Here is a 24,067-nt window from a genome sequence, read left to right as displayed (position 1 = left end):
TTTCATTTTATGTCTTTAAAATATAGCAGAGGAAGCCAAAAATGAAACAAGATATTATTTGCAAAGCTATATAATTTTTTTGTGGATGTTCAGTTTTTTTTCAATTAATCATGGCTGGTTTCCTGAACAAGCTAACTATGGAATAAGAATCCCGAGAAAAATGTTCTGTGATAACCTGTATTATTCCTGAATATTCCTGGTATCTTAATGGATACAGATTGAATATTTCATATCCAAGTTAAATGGGTACATTTGATTTAAAAATTTGTAATAGTATAGTCGATTGCCATTTTGTAATGTATGTGGGAGTTAATTTGCAATAATGAGGGCCTGTTGCCTGTTAGTGATAACTGCCATGAAACATGATGATCATATGTTAGTGAGATTTCTGATTTCTCTTTTTTTCTATATGCAGATAATCTCAGTGATACCTTGAAGAAGTTGAAGATAACAGCTGTTGACAGAACTGAGGATAGTTTAGAAGGATGCTTGGATTGTCTGCTTCAAGCCCTGGCCCAAAATAGTAAGTTTCATTATGTTTCGAATGCCAAACAAAAAAGTCAAATCAGCAGTCATTCAGAAATTGGTATGTAGTTTAGCACATAACTTGCATTCACATAACTTGAGTTCTTTTGAATCCTATCCCAGAATACTGGGGTTGTTTCACATATTCCCCCCACCTACCCCACCCCCCCCTCCACCCCCCCGCCACTCTCAAAGTACTGAAAGCCAACTTGATAGGCAGAAGAAAGGAGGAATTGATTGGTGGTGATGACATTAATATCAGCCCCAGAGAGAGACCATTATTTCATTCCTAACAGATAAGCAACATAGTTGTTTTTTCTTCTTAACTCCTACCTTTGTTCTTTGAACAAGACTTCTGTGCATTTGTGGGGAGACTGGGGAGGAGAAGCAGAGGGGAGCTTAAAACACCTAAAAATTTTTTCTGAGATCTTATGGTCACCTTTTTATTTTTATTTTATTGTTATTATTATTATTTATTATTTTGAGAGAGAGAGAAAGAGAGAGAGTATGAGCAGGGAAGGGGCAGAGAGAGAGGGAGAGAGAATCCCAAGCAGGCTCTACACTGTCAGTGCCAAGGCTGATACAGGGCTTGAACTCACGAAACGTTGAGATTATGACCTGAGCCGAAATCAAGAGTAGGATGCTCGATAACTGAGCCACTCAGGTGGTTCCTTTTTAATAAAAGTCAACTTTTTAATAATTTTATTTTAAAATAATGTAAAATAATGTTTATGCTTAGATTTAATTGGAAAGAGCCGCAAGTCATCCAAAAATCCCTTAAACCTGAAGTAAGACTTGATCTTTGATGCTGTAGTAAATAATAACAAGGATAAAAATTATACAGCTCTTCATTGGCTAACGTATTGTTGCACTTGATCCATCATATTTCCATTCATTAATTTTTGTAGTATCACAGAAAACAGGTACAGAATGATTTTTATCTGCTCCCTTAATTCTGCTTTGTCCTGCTATGGCTTGTGCTGTACTAGTTTTTAATTACACCATTATCTTATTCTAGGACTAATTATGTAGCTGTCAAAGAATTCGGGAGAAAGTATGTAGTGTTAGAGTTTTAATTTCAAATACTCAGAGATGTTTGTATTATTTCTTTTTTACTTTATTTTTTAGTGTACTATGCTTAGAAAATCTAAGATGATTGCAGTACTCTCCATCAAAAAGCACATTTTTAAAATGTTTGTTTATTTTAAAAGGGGGGAGGGGCAGAGAGAGAGGGGGGAAGAGAGAATCTCAAGCAGGCACCACACTGTCTGCACAGAGCGAGATGTGGGTCTTGAACTCACGAACCTGAGCTGAAGTCAAACACTCAACCGACTGAGCCAACCAGGGGCTCCTCGAAAAGCACATTTTAAAGGTAGCTTGGAAAATTCTTTTTTAGTAGTTCTCTTTGCTTTTGAGATTGTAACTCTGTCCAGCTATTTAATCTTAGAGATAACAGAGAAAGGGTTTGAAACAAGGAGTTCAATAAGAGCAAGGTTCACCATGGTAAAGAGAAACAACAGAAAAGCAGAGTGTCTAAGGCTGTGCTGTCCATTGTACTGGATATATGTGGCTATTTAAATTTAATAATTTAAAAGTAATTTCCTTAGTCTTACTTTTCAATAGCCATATTTGGCTAGTGATTACTTTATTGAAGATCACACATATAAGCCATCTCCACGATTACAGGAAATTCTTTTGGATAGCATAGGTCTAGAGGCCTAGAAAGAACCTGATTTTTAAACATGGCTGTATAGGCAGATTTACATAATCATGTGATTAAGCCTAAATAAATTGAATATCTCAAGCCCATTTTTTTGGGAAGAGTTGTTTTATTATACTCTTGTTTTCGGTGGCCTTTTTTTTTTTTCCTGTTTAATGAAAGAATTTTCTAGATGGACCATTTGTTCAGGAACTGAAGGATATGGAGGCAGTGTTCTTGCTTATATGTAGAGGATTGTTAAGTCCTGTCCTGGAAAGACTAATGACAGAGAAGTGAAGTTGAAATGAAATGAAATGAAATGAAATGAAATGAAATGAAATGAAATGAAATGAAATGAAAAATGAAATGAAAAAAGGAAGCAAAAGTTTATAACTTTTTGAAGAATAGATTTAAGGAATACAAGTATATAATTGTTGGATTAAATTTCAGATCCATTGCAGACTTACTCGTTGAACCCACTGATTGAAAATAGCTTTGAAATTGTATATTATAGTGTTAAGGCCAAATAGCCACAAGGTGTTAATAAACCAACAAATGCTACCAGTTTAACTCTTGACTCCCCAAGAAGGGAGCAAAGGAATATGTCTTTTTGAGACTCTGTAACAAAATTCATGTGTCCTTACCTCTAAGACTATTGACACTAAAGAATTTGACACAGGAAGACAGAGTTCGTGGAAATGTTCAGTCTATGACTTAAGAGTGATATCTGTCATTGATTGAGTGCCTCCTGTGTATTCAACACTGGACTTGGGACTATATCTGTTATTTAATCTTTCCTATAGTCCCATGAAGACAGATTATCATCACCATGTAAAGGAAAAGGAATAGACACTATAAGGTTATTTCCCTTGCTCTGACAGAATTTAGCATTTGGATTTGAACTCTTAGTTTGGATTTATTTTGAACTACCAAATAAAAAAATTACATTCTGAGTAAAGTGTGGCTTTTTGCTGAGTGTATAGAGTACAAACTTGTTTCCAAAAGCTAGGTTTTAATATTGTGTCTTGAATTTTTGCTTTTTCTTTAAAATAGGTTCAAATTATATTACTAAAGAGGGGAATGATATATAAACTTTTTTTCCCTTGAATTACAGACAAATGGATTATTTTACAGGTATTGATGTATTTTTTTTAAATTAGCATGTAGCTTTTAAACAAGAAAAAGTAAAAAAAAAAAATTGGTAAGATCTTTATTTTCTACGGTTGTTCTTCCTTGAAGTGATTGATCCATTGTTATTTTTATCCTCTTCAAGGTAAAATTATAAAACATTTAACTTAAGTGAATCTGTACTGGCTTTTTTTTTTTTTTTTTTTGGAGAGACCTTCTGGTGTCATAATTCTTCCTTAGTGTCAGGTGTTTTAGCTAAAAATATCCCTCTTTGTACCAGAATTACACCTGATCAAGAAACAATGATTTCTCCATTCTGTACAAGATGGTAATGTGTGTTAATAAAATCTGAACTTAAATTTTTATTTTACAATCTACTAACCTGTCATTGGAAAGGACAAATCTGAAAGGAAAGAAATTATGCTTTTTAAAATTTTTACACTGTGGGAATTTGGTATATTTGAATTGCCCATCAAAAATCGTAATCTGAAATTAGAATATTTGCTTTGATGTATGACTTCAGAGTGATTTTCTTTCTTAAATTTTTGGAGTAACGTTTTATACACACATACACACACACACACACACACACACACACCAGAATCTTAAGAGGCATGAGTTAGAACATTTTAATACTGACCAGGTTTTATGGAAAACATTTTAAGTATTTTGTGTAAATCTCTGATCTAAATTAATAATAGAAGCAATTATTTACTCATAAATACTTCAGATCTCAATTTTAAAATGTTTTTAGGGGCGCCTGGGTGGCTCAGTCAGTTGAGTCTCCAAATCTTGATTTCAGCTCAAGTCACGTTTTCATGAGTTCGAGCCCAGTGTCTGCCTCTGCACTGACAGTGTGGAGCCTACTTCTCTCTCTCTCCCTCTCTCTCTGTGCTCCTCCCCTGCTTGCATGTGCGTGCACTCTTTCTCTCAGAATAAATAAATAAATAAACTTAGAAAAAAATAAAAACATAAAATGTTTTTAGTAAATATTTGAAGGCCATCCACTAAGATATCAGATTTTATTTACTCTTGTCTCTTTTGATTCAGAGAATAGAAGATTCTCTGTAAATGCTTATTGTAGTATGCTTACTCTATTTCATGCTTATTTGAAAATTTAAAACAATAGGCCACATTTTCATCCCTAAACATTAGGACAGGAATTGTCCTTAGAGAGTATGATATCTAAATCACCTTGTCAGACAAACTACTAGCATAAATCAAAGGTCCAAAGACAAAAAAAAATTAACAGTCCATTCATGGTAAAAAATTCTATTCCATTGTAAGAGCGTGGGGACCATGTTCTGTTGCTGAGGGAACCACAAAACAATGCCAGCATGATCACCAACACAGCCTTAAATTCTTGTTCTAAAGGATTAGGCTGTTTTCCTCTGTCTCATTGCATCATGTATCTTTGTACTCTTTGTTTAGTTAATTGCCTGACTTGATACAAGTCACATAAACGTTGATTTTCTGTAGAACAACCCTGTGAGAGAACACCAGTTTACTTGTCTTTAAAGAAAAATGTATTTAGTATATAGTTCCACATTCCTAACTTTATATCGTATTCCTCTACTTGTCTTAGGATATTTCTTAGCCCTTGTTCTTTTTTTTATTCTTTATTTTGATTTTTGGCTCCCTTCTAGGCTATAATCCTAAGCATACCAGATTATGTATACAAACTGCTAATGTAGATTACTCTGAATCTTTTCTAACAGAACTTGCTGTTGTCATTTGCTTTTAGTCTGTTTCATACCTTTAATGTTTCCTTTTTAAAATTTTTTTTTGAATTTATTTTTGAGAGGGAGCGCAAGTTGGGGAGGAGCAGAGAGAGCGGGACAGAGGCTCTGAAGCGGCCTCTGTGCGGACAGTAGGGAGCCAGGTGTGGAGCTTGAACTCAGGAATTGTGAGATCATGACTTAAGCCAAAGGCAGACGCTTAACCGACCGACTGAGCCATCCAGGCGCCCTTTAATATTTCTGAATTGGCTTACTTTTGGGTAACAAAATTATTTCCTAAGGGACTTTGAAACTTGTTATCAGATGGTTTTCAATAGCCATGTTAAATCTGAAATCACTGACCATGAAAGATTACTGCAAATTTAGTAGAAACAAAAAATTATTTTACTTGTTTCATAGTAATATCTGGATTTCAATTTTTTTAATGTACCATAGAAGCGTACGATGTACCACAGAAGCAATATATTTCTTTTGCGAGCCAAATTTTTTATGTTGTTTACCTCATTTACATAGTTTTCTTTTATGTGATTCTTGTAGTTATTGTGTCCATAGTCCATAAGGGCTTATTAGTGGTGCTAATCATAGATTATCAAAGTTCAGTTTTTACTAAATAAAGATAGCATTGTGGAATAGAGGAGACTAAAGTAGAGAAAATGGTCCACCAAAAAGACATTGACAGTACTGGATGAATTGAGACTCCTGGATTGCCATAGAATAGTGGGAGCAAGTGACCTAAGTCAGAAGTTTCCACACATTCTCTAAAAACTCATACAGATCAATAAAGATATCAGGTAAATATATGAATTTAGTGCCATACTGTTATCTGAAGATTTCCTGTTTCTGGTGATGTTCTCTGGTCCTTTGTAGTCTTTACTGCTTTCCACTCAGAGAGTCCCCCTTAGAATTTTTTGCGTGGCTGGTTTAGTGGCCACAAACTCCTTTAGTTTTTGTTTGTCTGGGAAAGTCTTTGTCTCTTCTAGTCTGGATGACAGCCTCACTGGATAAGGGATTCTTGGCTGCATGTTTTTCCTATTCAGCACGTTGTATATTTCCTGCCACTCCCTTCTAGCCTGCCAGGTTTCAGTGGACAGGTCTGCTGCTACCCTTATGTGGCTACCCTTGTAGGTTAAGGCCCGTTTGTCCCTGGCTGCTATCAGAATTCTCTCTTTATCTGTGTATTTTGCCAGTTTCACTATGATATGTTGTGGTGTTGACCTGTTTCAGTTGATTTTGAAGGGAGTTCTCTGTGCCTCTTGGATGCCTATTTCCTTCCCCAGTCTAGGGAAGTTCTCAGCTATAATTTGTTCAAATAAACCTCCTGCCCTTTTTCTCACTCTTCTTCTGGGACCCCTATGATGTGGATATTGTTTCATTTTTTGGAATCTCTTAGCTCTCTAATTCTCCTCTTGTGATCTAGTAATTTCCTTTCCCTCTTTTTTTTTTTTTTTTTTTACCTTCATTATTTTCCATAATTTTATCTTCTACTTCACCTATTCTCTCCTCTGCTTCTTCATTCCTCACTGTCACTGTATCTAGTTTATTTTACATCTCAGTTATAGCAAAAACTGAATAGTTTTTAGGTCTTTGGTCTCTGCAGCAAGGGTTTCTCTGGTGTCTTCTATGCTTTTCTCAAGCCCAGCTATTAGTCTTATGGCTGTTATTCTAAATTCTTGTTCAGATATATTGTTTATATCTGTTCTGAGCAATTTTCTGGCTGTGATTTCTCCTTGATCTTTCTTTATTTTTGAGACAGAGAGAGACAGAGCATGAACGGGGGAGGGTCAGAGGGAGAGGGAGACACAGAATCTGAAACAGGCTCCAGGCTCTGAGCAGTCAGCACAGAGCCTGACGCAGGGCTCGAACTCACGTACCGCGAGATCATGACCTGAGCCGAAGTCAGACGCTCAACCAACTGAACCACCCAGGCGCCTCTCTTGTGTGTGTTTTAAAAGCTTGTTATGTGTCCTGCACTTGAGAGGACTACTATATTAAAAAGGAGTCATACACTGTCCAGGGCCGGACACTCCAGGAAGCATTCCAACAAAGAGATCAAGTAAAACCAATTAACATAACTTATGTCTTAAGCATAACTAGAAGTTAGACTAAAACCTTCAAATTATTAGGGAGAGAAATAAATATCAAAATCTAGCCTACTCAGCATCAGAGCCATGATAGAGAGAGTTCATTGAGACTGCAGAAACTGCATGGAAAAGAGGAAAGGAAAATTGATTGAACCAGGACCCCAAGGGTGATAGCACATATTTAAAATTGCCTTTAGAAGGAAAAAGTCCTAGCCTGAGAAAATACTAAGATCTGGTCTTAGATTTGATTAGAATATTTGCTATTGAGATATCAAAAGGAAGAGACTTAAAAACAGGACCCTAGGTAACAGATCAAGTGAGTGCCACTTTTGAGGATGAGCTTATTCTGCCTTGCAGACTTGGTGGTGGATGGAAAGAAGGAAGCAAAATAGGGAAATTAAGTGTTCTGTATAAGTAAGAAAACCATAAAATTAGAAGACACACTAATAATCCCCTTTGGTTTAAGTTCAGAAGAGGGAGCTTTTGAACTAGAAACCTAGATGTTGATCCCAGATCTTTACCCTTTTTGCATACATTTTTATTGCTTGTATATACAGAATTTGAAATTGTAGGTGATAAACATACAAATTGCTATAATGAATAAAGCAGAAAATAAGAACCAACATTTTAGCTATTAAAAGTTTTCTTCCTAAGCCAACCATAAAGCAGTTATCAGTAACAGAACACCATGACCTATATTAAATATCTTTAAGTCTTTGCATATATGAAAACAAATCCTCAAGTAAGAATTTCAGATACTTGGAATAAAATTGGATAAATACCAGGATGATGTGAAATAAGAGTTAACTAGAAGACTGATTGAAGAAAAAGAATCATTTAAAAACTTTTTTTTAATGTTTATTTATTTTTGAGAGTGAGCAGGGGAGGGGCAGAGAGAGAAGGAGACAGAATCCATTGCAGGCTCCAGGCTCTGAGCTGTCAGCACAGAGCCCAACACAGGGCTCAAACCCACAAACTGAGATCATGACTGAGCCGAGGTCAGAAGCTTAACTGACTGAGCCACCCAGGCATCCTGAAAAAGAATCATTTTAGTAATTAAAACTAGATTATAAGGTATCAGGAAAGAATAGAGGTGACTGAAAATTAAGGGGCTTTGAAGAAAACAGGCAAAAGAATGAAGACAAAACAAAGGATCAGAGGTAAATTGATAGATATGTAAGATAGGCAAAAAGATCCAACATACACACAATTGAAGCCCTAAAGGAAAAAAAAAAAATAACAACAACACTGAAACAGAGCTAATATTTAAAACTATGAACTTTTCTGAAATAAAGACCACAATCTACATGATGTGGAAGAGCCAGCCATGTACTTGCAAAAATTGACCTCTAATGGTCAACTCAGAGAGTTAGTCTAGTAAAATTTTTTACTTTATTTTTTAAAGATTTTTTTAAAAATGTCATCTCTACACCCAATGTGTGCACAAACTTAAAATCCAAAGATTAAGAGTTACATGCTCTACAGACTTAACCAGCCAGGCTCCCCAAAAACTTTTACTTTAAAAGTAAAAATAAGTACAAAGAAAAAATCCTTAGGACCTACATTCAAAAAGGTCAAGTTATTTAAAAAGGAAAGAAAATCAGATTGGCATCAGACTTCTCAGCAATATATTGCAATATAAAAGCAATTCAAAATGAAACAGTATTTTAAAAAAAATTCAAGGAATAAGTATTTTATATTGAGGTAAGCTGCTCAGTATCAAGGCTATTAAAAACAACAACAACAAAACAGTTAAATGTGGAAAAACCCAGGGAACACTATACTCTTTAGTCTTCCACAGGAATCCTCTAAACTCATGCTGTCCAGTATTCCTTCACTGACATGGCTATTGAACATTTGAAATGAGGCTAGTCTGAATTTAGGCACACTGTAGATTTCAAAGACTTAGTACCAAAAAATAAATAAAATAAAATAAAATAAAATAAAATAAAATAAAATAAAATAAAATAAAATAAAATAAAATAACCTTATTAACAGTTTTTAAAATATTGATTATATATTGAATCTCATTTTTTAAAAGTTTATTTAAATTCAGGTTAGTTAACGTACAATGTAGTATTGGTTTCAGGAATAGATCCTAGTGATTCATCACTTACATAAAACATGCAGGGCTCATTCAAACAAGTGCCCTCTTTAATGCCATTCATCCATTTAGGGCCCCCCACCCCCCACATTCCCTCCAGCAGCAACCCTCAATTTGTTCTCTGTATTTAAGAGTCTCTTATAGTTTGTCTCCCTCTCTGTTTTTATCTTATTTTTCCTTCCCTTCCCCTATGTTCATCTGTTTTGTTTCTTAAATTCCATATGAGTGAAATCATATATTTGTCTTTCTCTGACTTATGTAGCATAATACTCTCTAGTTCCATCTACTTGAATCTCATTTAAAAAAATTTTTAAGGTATTTACAAATACTTGATTTCTATAAGCCATTGTTTCTTGAATGGTGGCTGGTGGCTGATTAAAGTGGGTTTAAGAGTTGGGCTGCCCAGTGTGATATGATGGAAAATGCAACATCATCAATAAAATACAATTGCGTTATTCAGTGTAGGAGAGGACATTTATAAGAAGACATTTAAAATAATGAACTTAAGTTCATTAGTCAAGGGTCACATTCTAAGGAAGAGGCAGCATATTGGTTCCAAGATATGTTCTGTGCACTTAGTCAAAAGCAGAAAGAAGAGGACAGTGTATATCCAAATATATTTGTATCCAGGAGTTTGCAGAAAGGCTTGAATCTGATTGGAGGAATGAGAAAGACCGTCTTGAAATCTGTCACAGGCCATGAGATTAGCAACAGAAGCAAAGTATAACTATGATACTGGACGCTGTTTGCCTTTTGAGGTGCTTTTAAGCTGTACTTCATAAGGAGCAATAAAAGCACTTGTTTTGTGCATTCTCCAGAAGGAGATAAGCTTCCATTGGTATTTGTACTTTGTGATTAAAACATTGGCAGAAGACCTGGTTTTCTAACATTAGCTATAAATGTTACCATTTTGCTTCTTAAGTTTGCTAAATTTGAAAAACTTCTTCTGTTCCTAACAGAGAGTAAAATATGTAAGAGAAATGATGCTATATGCCAAATATATACTTAAAAGGATCTGTCCTCAATATTCATAGTACCAGTGCTGACTTACTATCACTAAGGAGTACACTTTTAAGTTATTGTTGAGGGAAAAGTGATGGGGTTTGTGCTGCTCTGTTTTTTTGACATTCTTTTTCAACAGAACAGGGTTGCATGTAACTCTGCCTGGACAGCTACTGTGGGTTTTCTGTGGTTATATGCTTGATTGATGTAACTGGCTTCTTTTATTTATTTTTTTTATTATTTTATTATTTTTTATTTTATTTTTTATTTAAAAAGTTTTTTTTTTTTTAATGTTTATTTTTGAGACAGAGAGAGGAAGAAAAAGAGAGAGATGGAGTGCAGGCTGAGGGAGGGGCACAGAGAGAGGAGACACAAAATTTGAAGCAGGCTCCAGGCGCCGAGCTATCAGCACAGAGCCAGATGTGGGGCTCAAACTCACAGACCACGAGATTATGAATGACCTGAGCCGAAGTCAGATGCTTAACCAACTGAGCCATCCAGGCACACTTGACTTCTTCTTCTTTTTTTTTTTTTTTAAGTTTTTATTTAAATTCCAGTTAGTTAACATAGTGTAATAGTAGTTTCAGGTGTACAATATACTGATTCAACACTTCCATACAACACCCGGTGCTCATCACCAGTGCCCTGCTTAATCCCTATGGCTTGTTTAACCCATCCCCCACCCACCTTCCCTTTGGGAACCATCAGTTTGTTCTCTAGACTTAAGAGTTTGTCTTGGTTTGCCTCTCTCTCTTTTTCCCACCTTTGCTCATTGTTTTGTGTAACTGGCTTCTCTCATCAATTAAGCACTATCCCAATATGTTCTGAATGTGTTAAAGAATATGAGGTATATAGATTGGACTTTTGACTGATATAGTGAATTAGAAATGAATTAATACATTCCTAACAGAAAGGTATAGTTGATATTTAATGGAAATTCTCAACAGAAGGGTATAGTTGATATTTAAAGGAAAATAGCACAAAGTAATAGATTGACTAATCTGTATTCAGTGTCTTTACTGTGATTATAAATGTTTGAAGCTGATATTAAATGTATGGGCAGTATCATACCTTTTACCTCCGTAGTACCATAGTCCATGGTGGTTGTGTTTCCTCTAGCAACCTTCCTTACATGGTTTAAATGTTTTCACTTTTACCTCTGGTAATTCAGATTTCCTGAGTACCCATTTGAAACAAAGATTAAAGTTTCACCATTATGTACTCTTTCAATTCTATAAATGAGAGAGTTTGTGAAATAATAAACATTTAATCATTTTCCTAATGGAAACTTTTTAATAAAATATACATATTATAATTAATTGATAGAATTATGTTTATGACTTATTTTGATATACGGTATAAGGTGATGATCTAATTTTATATTTTTCTAGACAGTCACTTTTCCCCAATACTCTGTGTTGTTTAGTCTCCCTATTGGTTGATGATGCTCCTTTTATCATATAATAACTACATAATTTAATGTAATTGGGCCAATTTTGGAGTTTTATTCTATGCCATTAATCTGTTTGTCTATTATTGTGTTGTAGCCATGCTATTTTAATTATATTAGCTTTATGGAGGAAATTTCTCTATAAATCTGTCAAAAATTTTTATTTTCATGGGTTTAGTATATAACAGAAATTTTGGAAATTTGCATTGTCATATTCCTGTAACAATCTAAGAACACAGATTATATCTTCTTTTATTTAAGTTTTTTTGTGTCTCAGTGAGATGTAGTTTGGTACATATGCTTTCCATACATACCTCATTTTAAGTATTCGTATTATTTTACATTTTTTGGTTGTTATAGCAAATGGAATTTTTGCCATTATAACTTCTAAGTGGTTATTGTTGGAGATCAATTTTAAATCTGTATTGATTTTTATATTTTTATTTGTATTCAGCTACCTTCTAAACCCACCTAGTAGTTAAAATAAAACTTCAACTAGTTCTTTTTGATTTTGCAAGCAGAACATCTGCACAGTCACATTTTTGCTTCCTCTTTCCCTTGTAATTCTAGATGACTTACCATGTTAGCTTGAAATACCAGCAAAACAGTAAATAACAATTATATGGATAGTATCTTACTTTAATTTCTGCTGTTAATGGCAGCCCTTTTAATGCCTCATCATTCAGTATAATACCTCTTGATTTAATGTAAAAGTTTTCTTTCATATTAAAAAAATAGTCTTAATGAATTTTTTAAATCAAGAGGAGTTTACCTTTAAAGCGTAAACCTTTAGCCTAATCAATTAATACTAAAAATAATATTATTTTTAATATTATAAAGTTTATGATAAAATTATTTGTTGGGAGAATTATTACTAGAGGAAGTTTTTCTTAAGAATGGGATGGACAACATAGCTTTACAATTTCAGATTGAAGGCCATTTAGTATACCAGTAAGGTTCAGTATGATTTATATTTTCCTTTGCATATTCAGGGACAAATACTTACCTAATAAGAATTAGTACCTGAAGAATAATTAAAATTAACAGTATGAATTGTGTATTGTAGAATGAGTGATTATTAAATGGTCTGATAAACATTCTAGGAAATTTCTCAATTTAGTACTACATAGCCCTCAAAGTTTTCAGAAGTACAGTCAGTAAAGCATTACTTTTTTTTTCTTTTTATAGGGGTGTCGTACAATTTTTTAATTAAGTTTAAAAATTTTAATTTCCATATAATCAACATACAGTGTGATATTAGTTTCAGGTATACAGTATAGTGATTCAGCATTTATATTTATTACTCAGTGCTCATCATGATAAGTGTATTCTTTAATCCCCATCACCTATTCCACCCATTTCCCCAACCACCTCCTCTCTGGTAACCATCAGTTTGTTCTCTATATAGTTTGTTCTCTATAGTCTGTTTCTTAATCTCAGTCTCTGTCTCTCTCTCTTTCCTTTGTTCACTTGTTTTGTTTCTTAAATTCCACATATGAATGAAATAATATGGTATTTGCCTTTCTCTGACTTATTTCACTTAGCAAATATTCTCTAGTTCCATCCATGTCACTGAAAAGTAAGATTTCATTCTTTTGATGGTATATATATCTATATATATATATCACATGATATATATATATAGATATATATATATATAGATAGATATATCACATCTTCTTTATCCATTCATCTTTCAATGGACACTTGGGCTGCTTCCATAATTTGGCTATTATAAATAATGCTACTATAAACATCAGGGTGCATGTATCCCTTTGAATTAGTGTTTTTGTATTTTTTGGATAAATGTCCAGTAGTGCAATTATTGGATTATAGAGAAGTTTTATTTTTAACTTTTTGAGGATCCCCCATATTGTTTTCCACAGTGCCTGCACCAGTTTGCTTTTGCACCAACAGCTCACGAAGGTTTCTTTTTCTCCACTTCTTTGCCAACACTTGCTGTTTCTTGTGTTTTTTATTTTAGCCATTCTGACAGATGAGGTAATATCTCATTGCACTTTTGATTTGCATTTCCTTGCTGATGAGTGATGTTGAGCCTCTTTTCATGTGTCTGTTGGCCTTTTGTATGTCTTTTTTGGAGAAATGTCTGTTGGTGTGTTCTCCCCATTTTTAATTGGATTATTTGTTTCGGGTATATTAAGTTGTATAAGTTCTTTATATATTTTGGATACTAACCCTTTATCACATATGTCATTTGTTAGTGTCTTCTCCCATTCTATACATTGTCTTTTAGAATGTTGTTTCTTTTATTGTGCAGAAGCTTTTTATTTAATGTAGTTCCATTAGTTTATTTTTGCTTTTACATCCCTTGCCACAGGAAGCATATCTAGAAAAATGTATCTACAACCAGTGTCAGAGAAAATACTGCCTATGCTGTCTTCTAAGATTTTTATGGTTTGAGGTCTCACATTTAGGTCTTTTGAGGGTTTTTGTGTATGGTGAAAGAAAATAGTCCAGTTTAATTCTTTTGCATGTAGCTGTCCAGTTTTCCCAACACCATTTGTTGAAGAGACTTCTTTTTCACTTTGATATTCTTTCTTGCTTTGTCAAAGATTAATTGACCATATGACCGTGGGTTTATTTCCGGGTTTTTTATTCAGTTCTGTTGAGCTGTGTGCTTGTTTTTGTGCCAGTACCATACTGGTTTGATTACTGCAGCTTTTAAAAAAAGTTATTTTCAATGTTTATTTTTGAGAGAGAGAGAGAGCACACACACATGAGCACGCATGAGTGGGGGAGGGGCAGAAAGAGAGAGGGAGACACAGAATCCGAAGCAGTGTCCAGGCGTTGAGCTGTTAGCACAGAGCTCACATCCACAAATCATGAGGTCATGACCTGAGGCAAAGTCAGAGGCTTAACCGACTGAGCCACCTAGGCACCCCAATTACTACAGCTTTGTAATATAACTTGAAGTCTGGAGTTGTCCTACCTCCAGTTTTTTGTTTTTGTTTTTGTTTTTTTTTTAAGATTGCTTTGGTAATCAAGGTCTTTTGTGGTTCCATACAAATTTAAAGATTGTTCTTTTTTCATGAAAAAGCCTGTAGGTGTTTTGATAGGGATTGCAGTAAATTTTAACAATTTTTGTTTTTAACAAAATTTGTTTTAACAATATTTGTTATTCCAGTCCATGAGCATGGAATGTTTTCCCATTTTTTTTGCATTGTCTTGAATGTCTTTCATCAGTGTTTTACAGTTTTCAGAGTAAAAGTCTTTCATCTCTTTTGGTTAAGTTTATTCCTAGGTATTTTACTGTTTTGGTGTAATTGTAAATGGATTGATTTTTATTTTTTGAGAGAGAGAGAAAGAGAATGAGTAGGGGATGGGCAGAGAGAGAAGGACAGGGAGAAAAAGAGAGACAATCCCAAGCAGGCTCAGCAACGTCAGTGCAGAGCCTGATATGGGGCTCGAACTCATGAACTGTGAGATCATGACCTAAGCTGAAATTAAGAGTTGGATACTTAACCAGCTGAGCCACCCAGGCATCCCTAAATGGGATTTTCTAAATTTCATTTTCTCCTGATTTATTATTAGTGTATAGGATGCAACAGATATCTATCTGTACGTTGATTTTTGTATCCTGAAACTTTACTGAATTCATTTATTAGTTCTAGTAGGTTTTTGGTGGTGACTTTAGGGTTTTCTATATATAGTATCACGTCATCTGCAAATAGCGAAAGTTTTACTTCTTCCTTACCAATTTATTTATGTTGTCTGATTGCTGTGGCTAGGAGTTCCAGTACTATGTTGAATAAAAGTGGTGAGAGTGGAATCCTGGTCTTGTTCCTGACCTTAGGGGAAAAGCCCTCAATTTTTCCCCGTTGAATATGATGTTTGCTGTCGGTTTTTCATATATGGCCCTTATTATGTTGAGGTGTGTTCCTTCTAGACCTATCCTGTTGAGTATTTTTATCACGAATGGATATTGTACTTTGTCAAATGCTTTTTTCTACATCTGTTGAAATGATCATACGGTTTTTATTCTTTCTCTTGTTGATTGATAATATCAGGTAAAGCATTACTTTTAGTATAAGAAAACTGTTCACAAAGTTACATCATACAAGCTTTTGAATTGTGCTATAGCTATAAATTTAGATACTCATTTTTTTGCCAGTTTATGTTTATATTATTCAACACTGAAAGTGTGAACTTGATTGCTTCTGATTTTTCTTACTTTAATGTACTTTTATATAGATACCTCTTAGTGAGTTTTTAATGTCATGTGAATTTGGTAGTTTAAGATTTAATGAAATAATGAAGTATACATATAAGTTATTTTATAAATTAAAAGTGTTTTAAGTACTTAGCCTTAAAGACTATTTTTTTTAATGTTTTATTTTCATTTTTAAGAGAGAGAGAGAGCACGCTAGCAAGGGAGAGGCAGAGAGAGAGAGAGAGAGAGAGACAGAAGCTGAAGCAGGCTCCAGGCTCCAAACTGTCAGCACAGAGACCTATGCAGGGCTCAAACTCATGAACCGTGAAATCATGACCTGAGCTGAAGTTGGGTGCTTAACCGACTTAGTCACCCAGGCGCCCCACTAGAGACTATTTTAAAAGTTTCTAACACTAGCCAGAAAAGTAGGTAATTAAAGTAAATTCTTCCCCTTTTTTGAAGTTTGATTTCATGTAAATCTTCACATAAAATTATAGTTTTTCCATTATGTTAAAACTGAAAGAGATATCACACCATGGGAATATGTTTTATACCAAGTTAATAAATAAAAGCGAAGTAGTTTTATTTTTCATTGTGACTCATTTATTATTAACTGCAACTTTCATTTTTTTTGAGTTAGGAATATATGTGAATATTAATGACCAACAGCAAAATTGTTAAATTGGAAAAATAGTCATAACATTAAAGACAAAATAGAGTAAAAGATTAATAACTCTGCCTGAGATAGTCAAAGTTTAGACAGGTTTAGAGGAATTTAATTATGAACTTTGTGCTAGACCTTTGAAGAAAGATTTGTGGAATTTTGTCAAAGACTCTAACTTAAAAAAAAAAAGTGAGTATATATTTGTCATTGTGTTACTAAGAAAATGAAGAGAAAAATAAAAGCAACTGTTTGTCCTATGGGAAAGTAAGATTCAACCTATCATCTCTAAGACAACAGAATTTACTTACATATCTAAAGAAAGGAGAGAAGGAAAATTGTCATAAAAAAAATCCATATAGTTATAAAGATACAATTGTGTTGGCACAGAGAGATCTTTTATCTAAAGTATTTGCTTTTTTCTTAGATATTTTCTCATTTCTGTATTCTTAAAAACAGTTAAGCAGTGGATGATGAAATTAGAATGGGGAGAAACATAAGGTAGAGAAAAGTCAGAGAAGGAAGGGGACAATAGTAGAGGATGGAAGAGAATAGTAAATAATAATAGAAAGCAGTGAGGACATAGATGATTATATTTAAGGTTGGGAACAATTCTTGTAGTGTCTTCTGTTATACTTGCAGACCTGTTTGGCTAACTATTTTCGGGGCCAAGGAAGGTGTTTTTGTTCATGGAAGGTGTTGTTCAAATAGTTACTCAGGCTTTATGAAGAGCTCCATTATTTTTAAGAAAATCCCTTTGTTTTTCTTTTTCTTTTCTTTTTCTTTTTTTTTTTCTTTCTCTTTTCTCTTTTCTTTTCTTTTCTTTTCTTTTCTTTTTTCTTATAGACCTAAGACTAGAAAATACTTTTTAATATTGATTGTTCATCCTTGCAGTTGCCACTCTTTGGTCCTATTTGTAGCTCCTAGATAAACAAACAATATTTCCTCCCTAACAGACCTTCTTTATTTGGAGATAACTATCACATTTCTCATTTCCTTAGTTGGTCTTTGTATGACAAAGAGACAGTAGTATATTGATATAAGGTGATAGAACCAAGGTTGAGAATATTTTTTCCTACTATCTGCATGGCATGTGTGTGTTCTTCCTTAGAAATGTTTAGGAGGATAAGATGATCCTCTTTTCTAGGGGCAGAGGTATATTAGGGTTCTCAAGGGAAATAGAAACAATAGGATATATGTGTGTATATCTATACATATGTGTGCGTGTGTGTGTGTGTAGGTGAGAGAGAGATTTATATTAAGAAATTGGCTTACTTGATTATGGAGCCTGGTAAATCCAAAATCTGCAGGGTTGGTTGGCAGGATGGAAACCCAGGGAAGAGCTAATGTTGCTGTTCAAACCTGAAGGTTGTCTACTGGCAAAGTTTCCTCTTGCTCAGGATGAGGGGAATAGGGTAGGTGGAGGAGTGGGGAGAAAGGATTAGGGAGGTTAGTCTTTTGTTTTATGTAGGCCTTTATCTGATTGGATAAGGTCTAGCCACGTTTAGAGGGCAATTAGCTTTACTCATACTCTATGCATTTAAACGTTAATTTCATCCAAAAACACCCTCACAGAAACATCCATAATAATGTTCCAAAAAATATTTGGGCACTGTGGCCCAGCCAAGTTGACACATAAAAGTAACCATTACAGGGGTACTTGGATGGCTTGTCAGTTGAGCATCAGAGCTCTTGGTTTCGGCCCAGGTCCTGGTCTCATAGTTCCTGGAATTGAGCCCCAACTTTGGGCTCCAAACTCAGTGTGGAGCCTGCTTGGGATTCTCTCTTTCTCCTTCCTCTCTGCCCCTCCCTGACTCATACACACATGCTCTCTTTCTCCCTCTCTCAAGATAAATATTTTTTTTTTTTAAAGTACCCATCACAAGTGGAATATGTATTCTACTGAAATATCAAAATGGATTGTGTGGCATAATACTTATGTTTTGGGATAGCTGCTAGTGAAGAATGATGCCATTAGTATTAGAACTTTCCAGAGAGGAATCTATAACTGATTTTACTGAGGTTTTCCATGACCTCTGTTTTTTAATATTCATTGGGATAAACCCAAAAATAAGGCTCAAAAAGGCAGAGTAATGGGCTTTTTAAAAAGACATAAATTCAAAGTCTAGGTTTTAGCACACAATGTTCTGTGAGGTGAGTTCATTTTAGATGCATGTAATTTTCTCTTCCCATAGTTAAGTATTACACATCTTTTCTATTCATTGTACTAAAGGAGCAAACAGAATGTTTTCGTTTGGCTCATAATAACTTAGTTATGGATTGATCATCTTTTCTTTCTGATGTGTATATGTGGGAGGCATAATATAAAGGCAAGGTAATTTTCTGCAATGATTTCTGAAGGTTTAAAGAACATTTTTGCATATGTTTGCTTTTGAAAACATGTAATCTAAGGCCTGATTAGCCTAATGCAAAGTGAAGAGTTTAGTCTCTGCATGAGGTAGTGATAGGTAATTCTACAAGAAAACTTCATTTTTGATGGGAGAGTTCTTAAAATATAAGGCAATCTTACAAGCTCTATTCTCTTTTCTGTTAGAAGTAACTGTGCCTATGACAACATCAATAAATGTAACGTGGTTACTCCATCTTTAATATTCTATAACAGTTTATACATACCTCTGTTTGAACTTAGTGTGTATTAATTGTGTATGCCTTTTTCATTTATTCAGGGCAGGGCAATTCTATTCAACTAGCGTTAGTTGGGTACCGCCACACATTAATTGGTACTTTGCCCTGGAGAGTTTAGACAGACAAGTGGTAGATAAATTTTAATACAATATAATACATTATGTAATAGAGCTGATTACAAAGTACTGGGGAAACAGCTGGATTCAAGTCATATTTTAAGAGTCTTTCAGAGTATCACATGGGGATTGACATCTCACCTGGGTTTGATGGATAAATGAGTATTTTATAGGTGTACACTTCTTCTACCTCCCTCTTCTTCATACCTTGGATAATACCAACTGTCTACCTTTTTCACTTCCCAATTCTGGTACCCTTCAGCTGTTGGCCAAATAAAATAAAATAAAATCACCCAATAGTATGGAATGTTGCTGTTTCAAATTTAGGGTCCCTAGCCTCAGCTGGTAATGCTTGTACATATTCCTTTTTTGTAGAATATATTTTTCTCCTTTTCTGCTTACAATACTTTATTATCCTTCAAAACTCAGCTCAAATGTTACCTTCTTATTGAAAATTTCCATGATCTTTATGGAACTGTGATTGCTTCCCACTATATCTGTTTTACATAACCTCATTGTGGTATTAGTCACATTGAATCATGGTAATTTATTAGCCCCTTTCTTTCTCTTACTAGACAGCTTTATGTGAGGATATGCCATTTCCTGTTTGTCTCCTATTCCCAACATAGTAGGAACTCTGTAAAAATTAATTTTTTTTTAAATGATCTCAGATCTACTCCCAAGTCTTCAACTATCAAATAGGTGTTAAGAACTTGGAAACAATTACAACATTGTGTGTGAGTATTGGAGGAGAGGTGTGAGTTTGATAAGAAGGATCATAGTGCTTCTTAGATCATAGTGTATTTTGAAAATACAGCGCACTTACCCAGGTACTGGTGAGGGCTTAAGGATTATGAGAAGAACATCCCAAGCAGAGGAAACAATATACACAAAGTTGTAGTAATGATAAGAAAAAATATGGTTCAATAAGACACTGAAAAGTTTGGTATGGCCAGAAAAAAAAAAAAAAAAGTACATTCAGGGAACGGGCAAGAGATGATAAATGGAAAAGGGAGTAAAGGGTTCAAATTATGAAAGGACTTTTATGACATGTGTCTTTGTCTGCTTGGGCTGCTATAACAAAATACCCAAGACCAGTTTGCATTTCTCACAGTTCTGGAGGTTGGGAAGTCCAAATCAAGACAGTGGTGGACTCAGTGTCTGGTGAGACCTGCTTCTTGATTCAGATAGCTTTTTGCTGGAACCTCACATAGTAGAAGCAGCCAGGCATCTCTCTGGGGTCTCTTTTGTAAGGTCACAAATTTCATTCATGAGAACTCCCCTTATGATATAGTCATGTCCCAAAAGGCCCCACCTCCTAATGGCATCACTGGGGTTAGGTTTCAGCATCTGAATGGTGGGGTGGAGGAGGGGGACACAAACATTCAATCTATAGCACCATCCTAAGGGAACCAGCACAAGCAAATAAACATCAGATTTGTGTTTTGAAAAGATTATGGTAACAGTTTGAAAGAAGGGTTGGGGGATAGGCAAGGAGAAGAAAGAGGAGGAGGACATTTTTTCTCAGAGGCAGGAATTAAGGATAGGTAATATCATAGGTAAGTTTAACTGTGAAGGAACAAAATATTTACACTCTGAATTATTAGGAAAAGTTATTTGTTGACCATGATGGAGAATATGGCATATGTATAGAATAGTAGATGTTTAGAATTATTGGCTTAGGAAATGTGGAAGGGAAATAACTAGGGATAAATAAAAGGATTGCTGAAAAATGTTGAGGGTCCCGTTAAGATTGTAAAATGTGAATTTGTTGTGGTACTAGCTATCATATTTAATAACATTTTAAAATTGGAGAGCAGGAAGAAGTATATGGCTGGATTCATCCAGTGTCAGGGATTGAATGGCAAGGTTAAATAGCTAGGTAGAGTTTTAGGGAACTGAGGTAATACTAGAATTGCTGAAATCATTGATCATTTTATTCAGAGTAGGTAGGGATGAAGTCAGTCATGGAAAGGACTGATAGATTGGGAAAAGAAAGGAGGAGTTGAATGAATAGAGGTTTCAGGGAGATTAAAAAATATTTGCTTCCTAATAAGGAAATAAAATACATGATAAAATAGCAGACTGTAATAGAAAGTAATTTCCAAACTTAAGCTTTCAACTAGCTTTCAACTGTGGAACAACTCTCCAGGATGAAGGGGCAAGGGCCCTGGGTGTTACTGTGTGATGGATTGGTACAGAGCAGTGGAGAATTAGGCCATTTATTAAAGACAGGGAATGTGAGGCCAAGTTATTAACTTCCCTGTGTAGATTCACAGTTGTTCAGAATGATGGCAGGAATTGGAGGGGAGAGAGAACCTAAGAGAAAGATCCAGTGTACTTGAGGGTTAGGATACTAGTGATGAGAATTGCACAATCTTACTGGATGGTAGGGGTTGAAAAGAGAGAAATTGTTTTTGAGTGAAGCCAGAGGACTAATGGTTTAGAAATGATATTTTTGAGCTCAGAAAATACCAGCTCAAGCTCCAAGCTCTGAGTCTTGTGGTAAAAGGGGAAGAGAAGAGAGTTGAGATCTGCTTGAGAGCACTTCACAGGAAATTCCTAGAGAGGGATTCCAGCTGCAGTGAAGGTGGGGAGGTAGAGTTCGGAGAGGGACTGGTGTTTGTACACAATAGTCAAGGGATCCAAAGGACACAGTAAGGAAAGGTTCAGATGAGGTCTGAAGAAGGTTAGGGATGGGAAAGTTCTTTAACTGGCCATCTCACAATTATTCTTTTCCCTGTTACCGTGTTCTGTCTATATAGCTTGGGATATTGTGATCCATTTTCTCATTTATGATCTTTTGTCAGTCTCTGCTTAGCAGAGTGAATTCTTCTTTGACTAATGTTTCCCCTTTTGTTCTGGGTTAGGCACTGTTAACAAACCTCCATCACACTTTTTTCTCTTACCATTTAGGTAAGCTACCCTGTGATGCCCTGCTTTCTCTCTTAGAACATTTTGCCTAGACCTTTCCCTGTTGGTTTGTAGGATTTTTACAGTTTGATATTTGTCTTCAGTGTTACAGAGACCTAGTCAGTTATTCCAGTGCCATGATACCTGGTAAATCCAGGACCAAGTTGGAAAACTTTCAGCACTCATTTTAGGGTGCTACATATTACCATTTCCCACAGTTTGCAAAGTGCATTGTAAGTTTTTAGAGCACAAACATCTCCAAATTGGGGCCAAGGTTACTTTGCCAGTCTTGCTTTTACTGTCATAGGGCAATTGGTTGCTATGGTGATAGGACTGGGAGAGTAAGTGTGGTAGATAATGAAGAGTTGGAGCTGTTTTTGAGCATAGGGCTGAGGTAGAAGACCATTTTGAAATATTGTACTTGGAAGAGTGTTCTGACATCTGCAAGGTTCTGTAAGCCAAACTAGTGTCTTTATGCTCTAAGCTATCATGGAAACTTAAGTGGCTACAAAAGTTGTATGTGGGTTAAGGAGAGGGAAATGGATGGTGAAGATCCTAGTGATGATAACTGACCTCCTGATATGTTCTGTTACTTCCACTGTGAAATCTACTGTATTCTTGAACCCTGATTCTAACCACCTTGAGTAAATATTCTGCCTAGTCTAGCTTGGTCTGTAATACCTTCCATTTCAGTATGGACTTACAAAGGAGTAGGGTACAGGAAATGGTAATTCTCTGCAGGAAATGAGGTTCTAAAATGATGGATAATCATCAAATATTATGAAGATTAGACAAATGGAAGTCTACACTGAGTTTGGTCCCTCTGTACATTAAGTCTGCTGTGGGATTTTTATCAAAATCATATAACTTCTTTTATACTCTTTGAGGGCAAGGTATAGACTATATGTCTTGTTAGCCATTTGCCTAGCACAGGGTAGGTATTTACTAAGTATTTAAAGCTAAGCCAGTGCATGACTCTAGTAATTTTCTTTAGAGTGGTGAGGAAGACTTACAAATGTTAATAATGTAACTTACATATTTGTAATGGTGATATCCTGCTCCTTCATTAAGCTTATATAAGGTTTCTTTAAGGAAAGGAAAGAAGTTTCTCAAGTAACATGGCACATGTTTCCTCACAGCTTTCATTTAATGATGTGTAATGTCTGTTGGTTTACTGATAGCTTTTCAGTCTCGTGTGTATTTTAAGAGCTATTTAGTTACTATTTTATCAGCAGTAATTTCAACGCATAACTTACCCCCAATTTTGGTGGGTTATGGTAGTCTGAAGTCTGTTTCTCTTTTCGGAGTTTAGTATTGGGGTTTTTTGTTCCTACTGTAGCCAGAGTATATTGGAAACATTTACTTGGAAAAGTTTACTTGATTCACCTCTTTCAAAATGATTCATGCACTTGTAGTGCTAGACATATTTTGAATAGGATTATCAGTATTTTGCCAATTGTTCTTTACCCTTGTTCTTGATGTCTCTCAACAAATATAAAATCATTTATGGTCTCTGAAAGTCTCTCATGACTTATTCTGTAACAATTACTGTTTGTTTGGTTTTTTTTTTAACATTTATTTATCTTTGAGAGAGACAAAGACAGAGTATGAGCAGGGGAGGGACAGAGAGGGAGGGAGACACAGAATCTGAAGCAGGCTCCAGGCTCTGAGCTGTCAGCACAGAGCCCGACATGGGGCTTGAACCCATGAACCGCGAGATCATGACCTGAGCCAAAGTCGGATGCTTAACTGACTGAGCCACCCAGGTGCCCCAGCAATTATTGTTTCAACTGACAGTCTTTTTTGTTATTTTTTTTGAAGTGCTTTGGCTT

The 24,067-nt window shown here is 35.1% G+C and overlaps 1 protein-coding gene across 3 annotated transcripts in view; it reads left to right on the top strand.

Annotated features, from left to right (window-relative positions):
* Positions 1–24,067, top strand: part of RAP1GDS1 (Rap1 GTPase-GDP dissociation stimulator 1) — a 166,849-nt gene that overhangs the window by 28,881 nt on the left and 113,901 nt on the right. For all 3 annotated transcript variants that reach the window (XM_042984151.1, XM_042984150.1, XM_042984149.1), the window contains exon 2: positions 416–523. In XM_042984151.1, coding sequence (XP_042840085.1) covers positions 416–523 — 108 coding nt within the window. The remainder of the gene's footprint in view (positions 1–415; positions 524–24,067) is intronic.

This window comes from Panthera tigris, chromosome B1 (assembly GCF_018350195.1).
Source record: "Panthera tigris isolate Pti1 chromosome B1, P.tigris_Pti1_mat1.1, whole genome shotgun sequence".
Taxonomy (NCBI): Eukaryota; Metazoa; Chordata; class Mammalia; order Carnivora; family Felidae; genus Panthera; species Panthera tigris.
The sequence above is the reverse complement of the archived record's forward strand: the minus strand, read 5'-3'. Positions and strand labels throughout refer to the sequence as shown.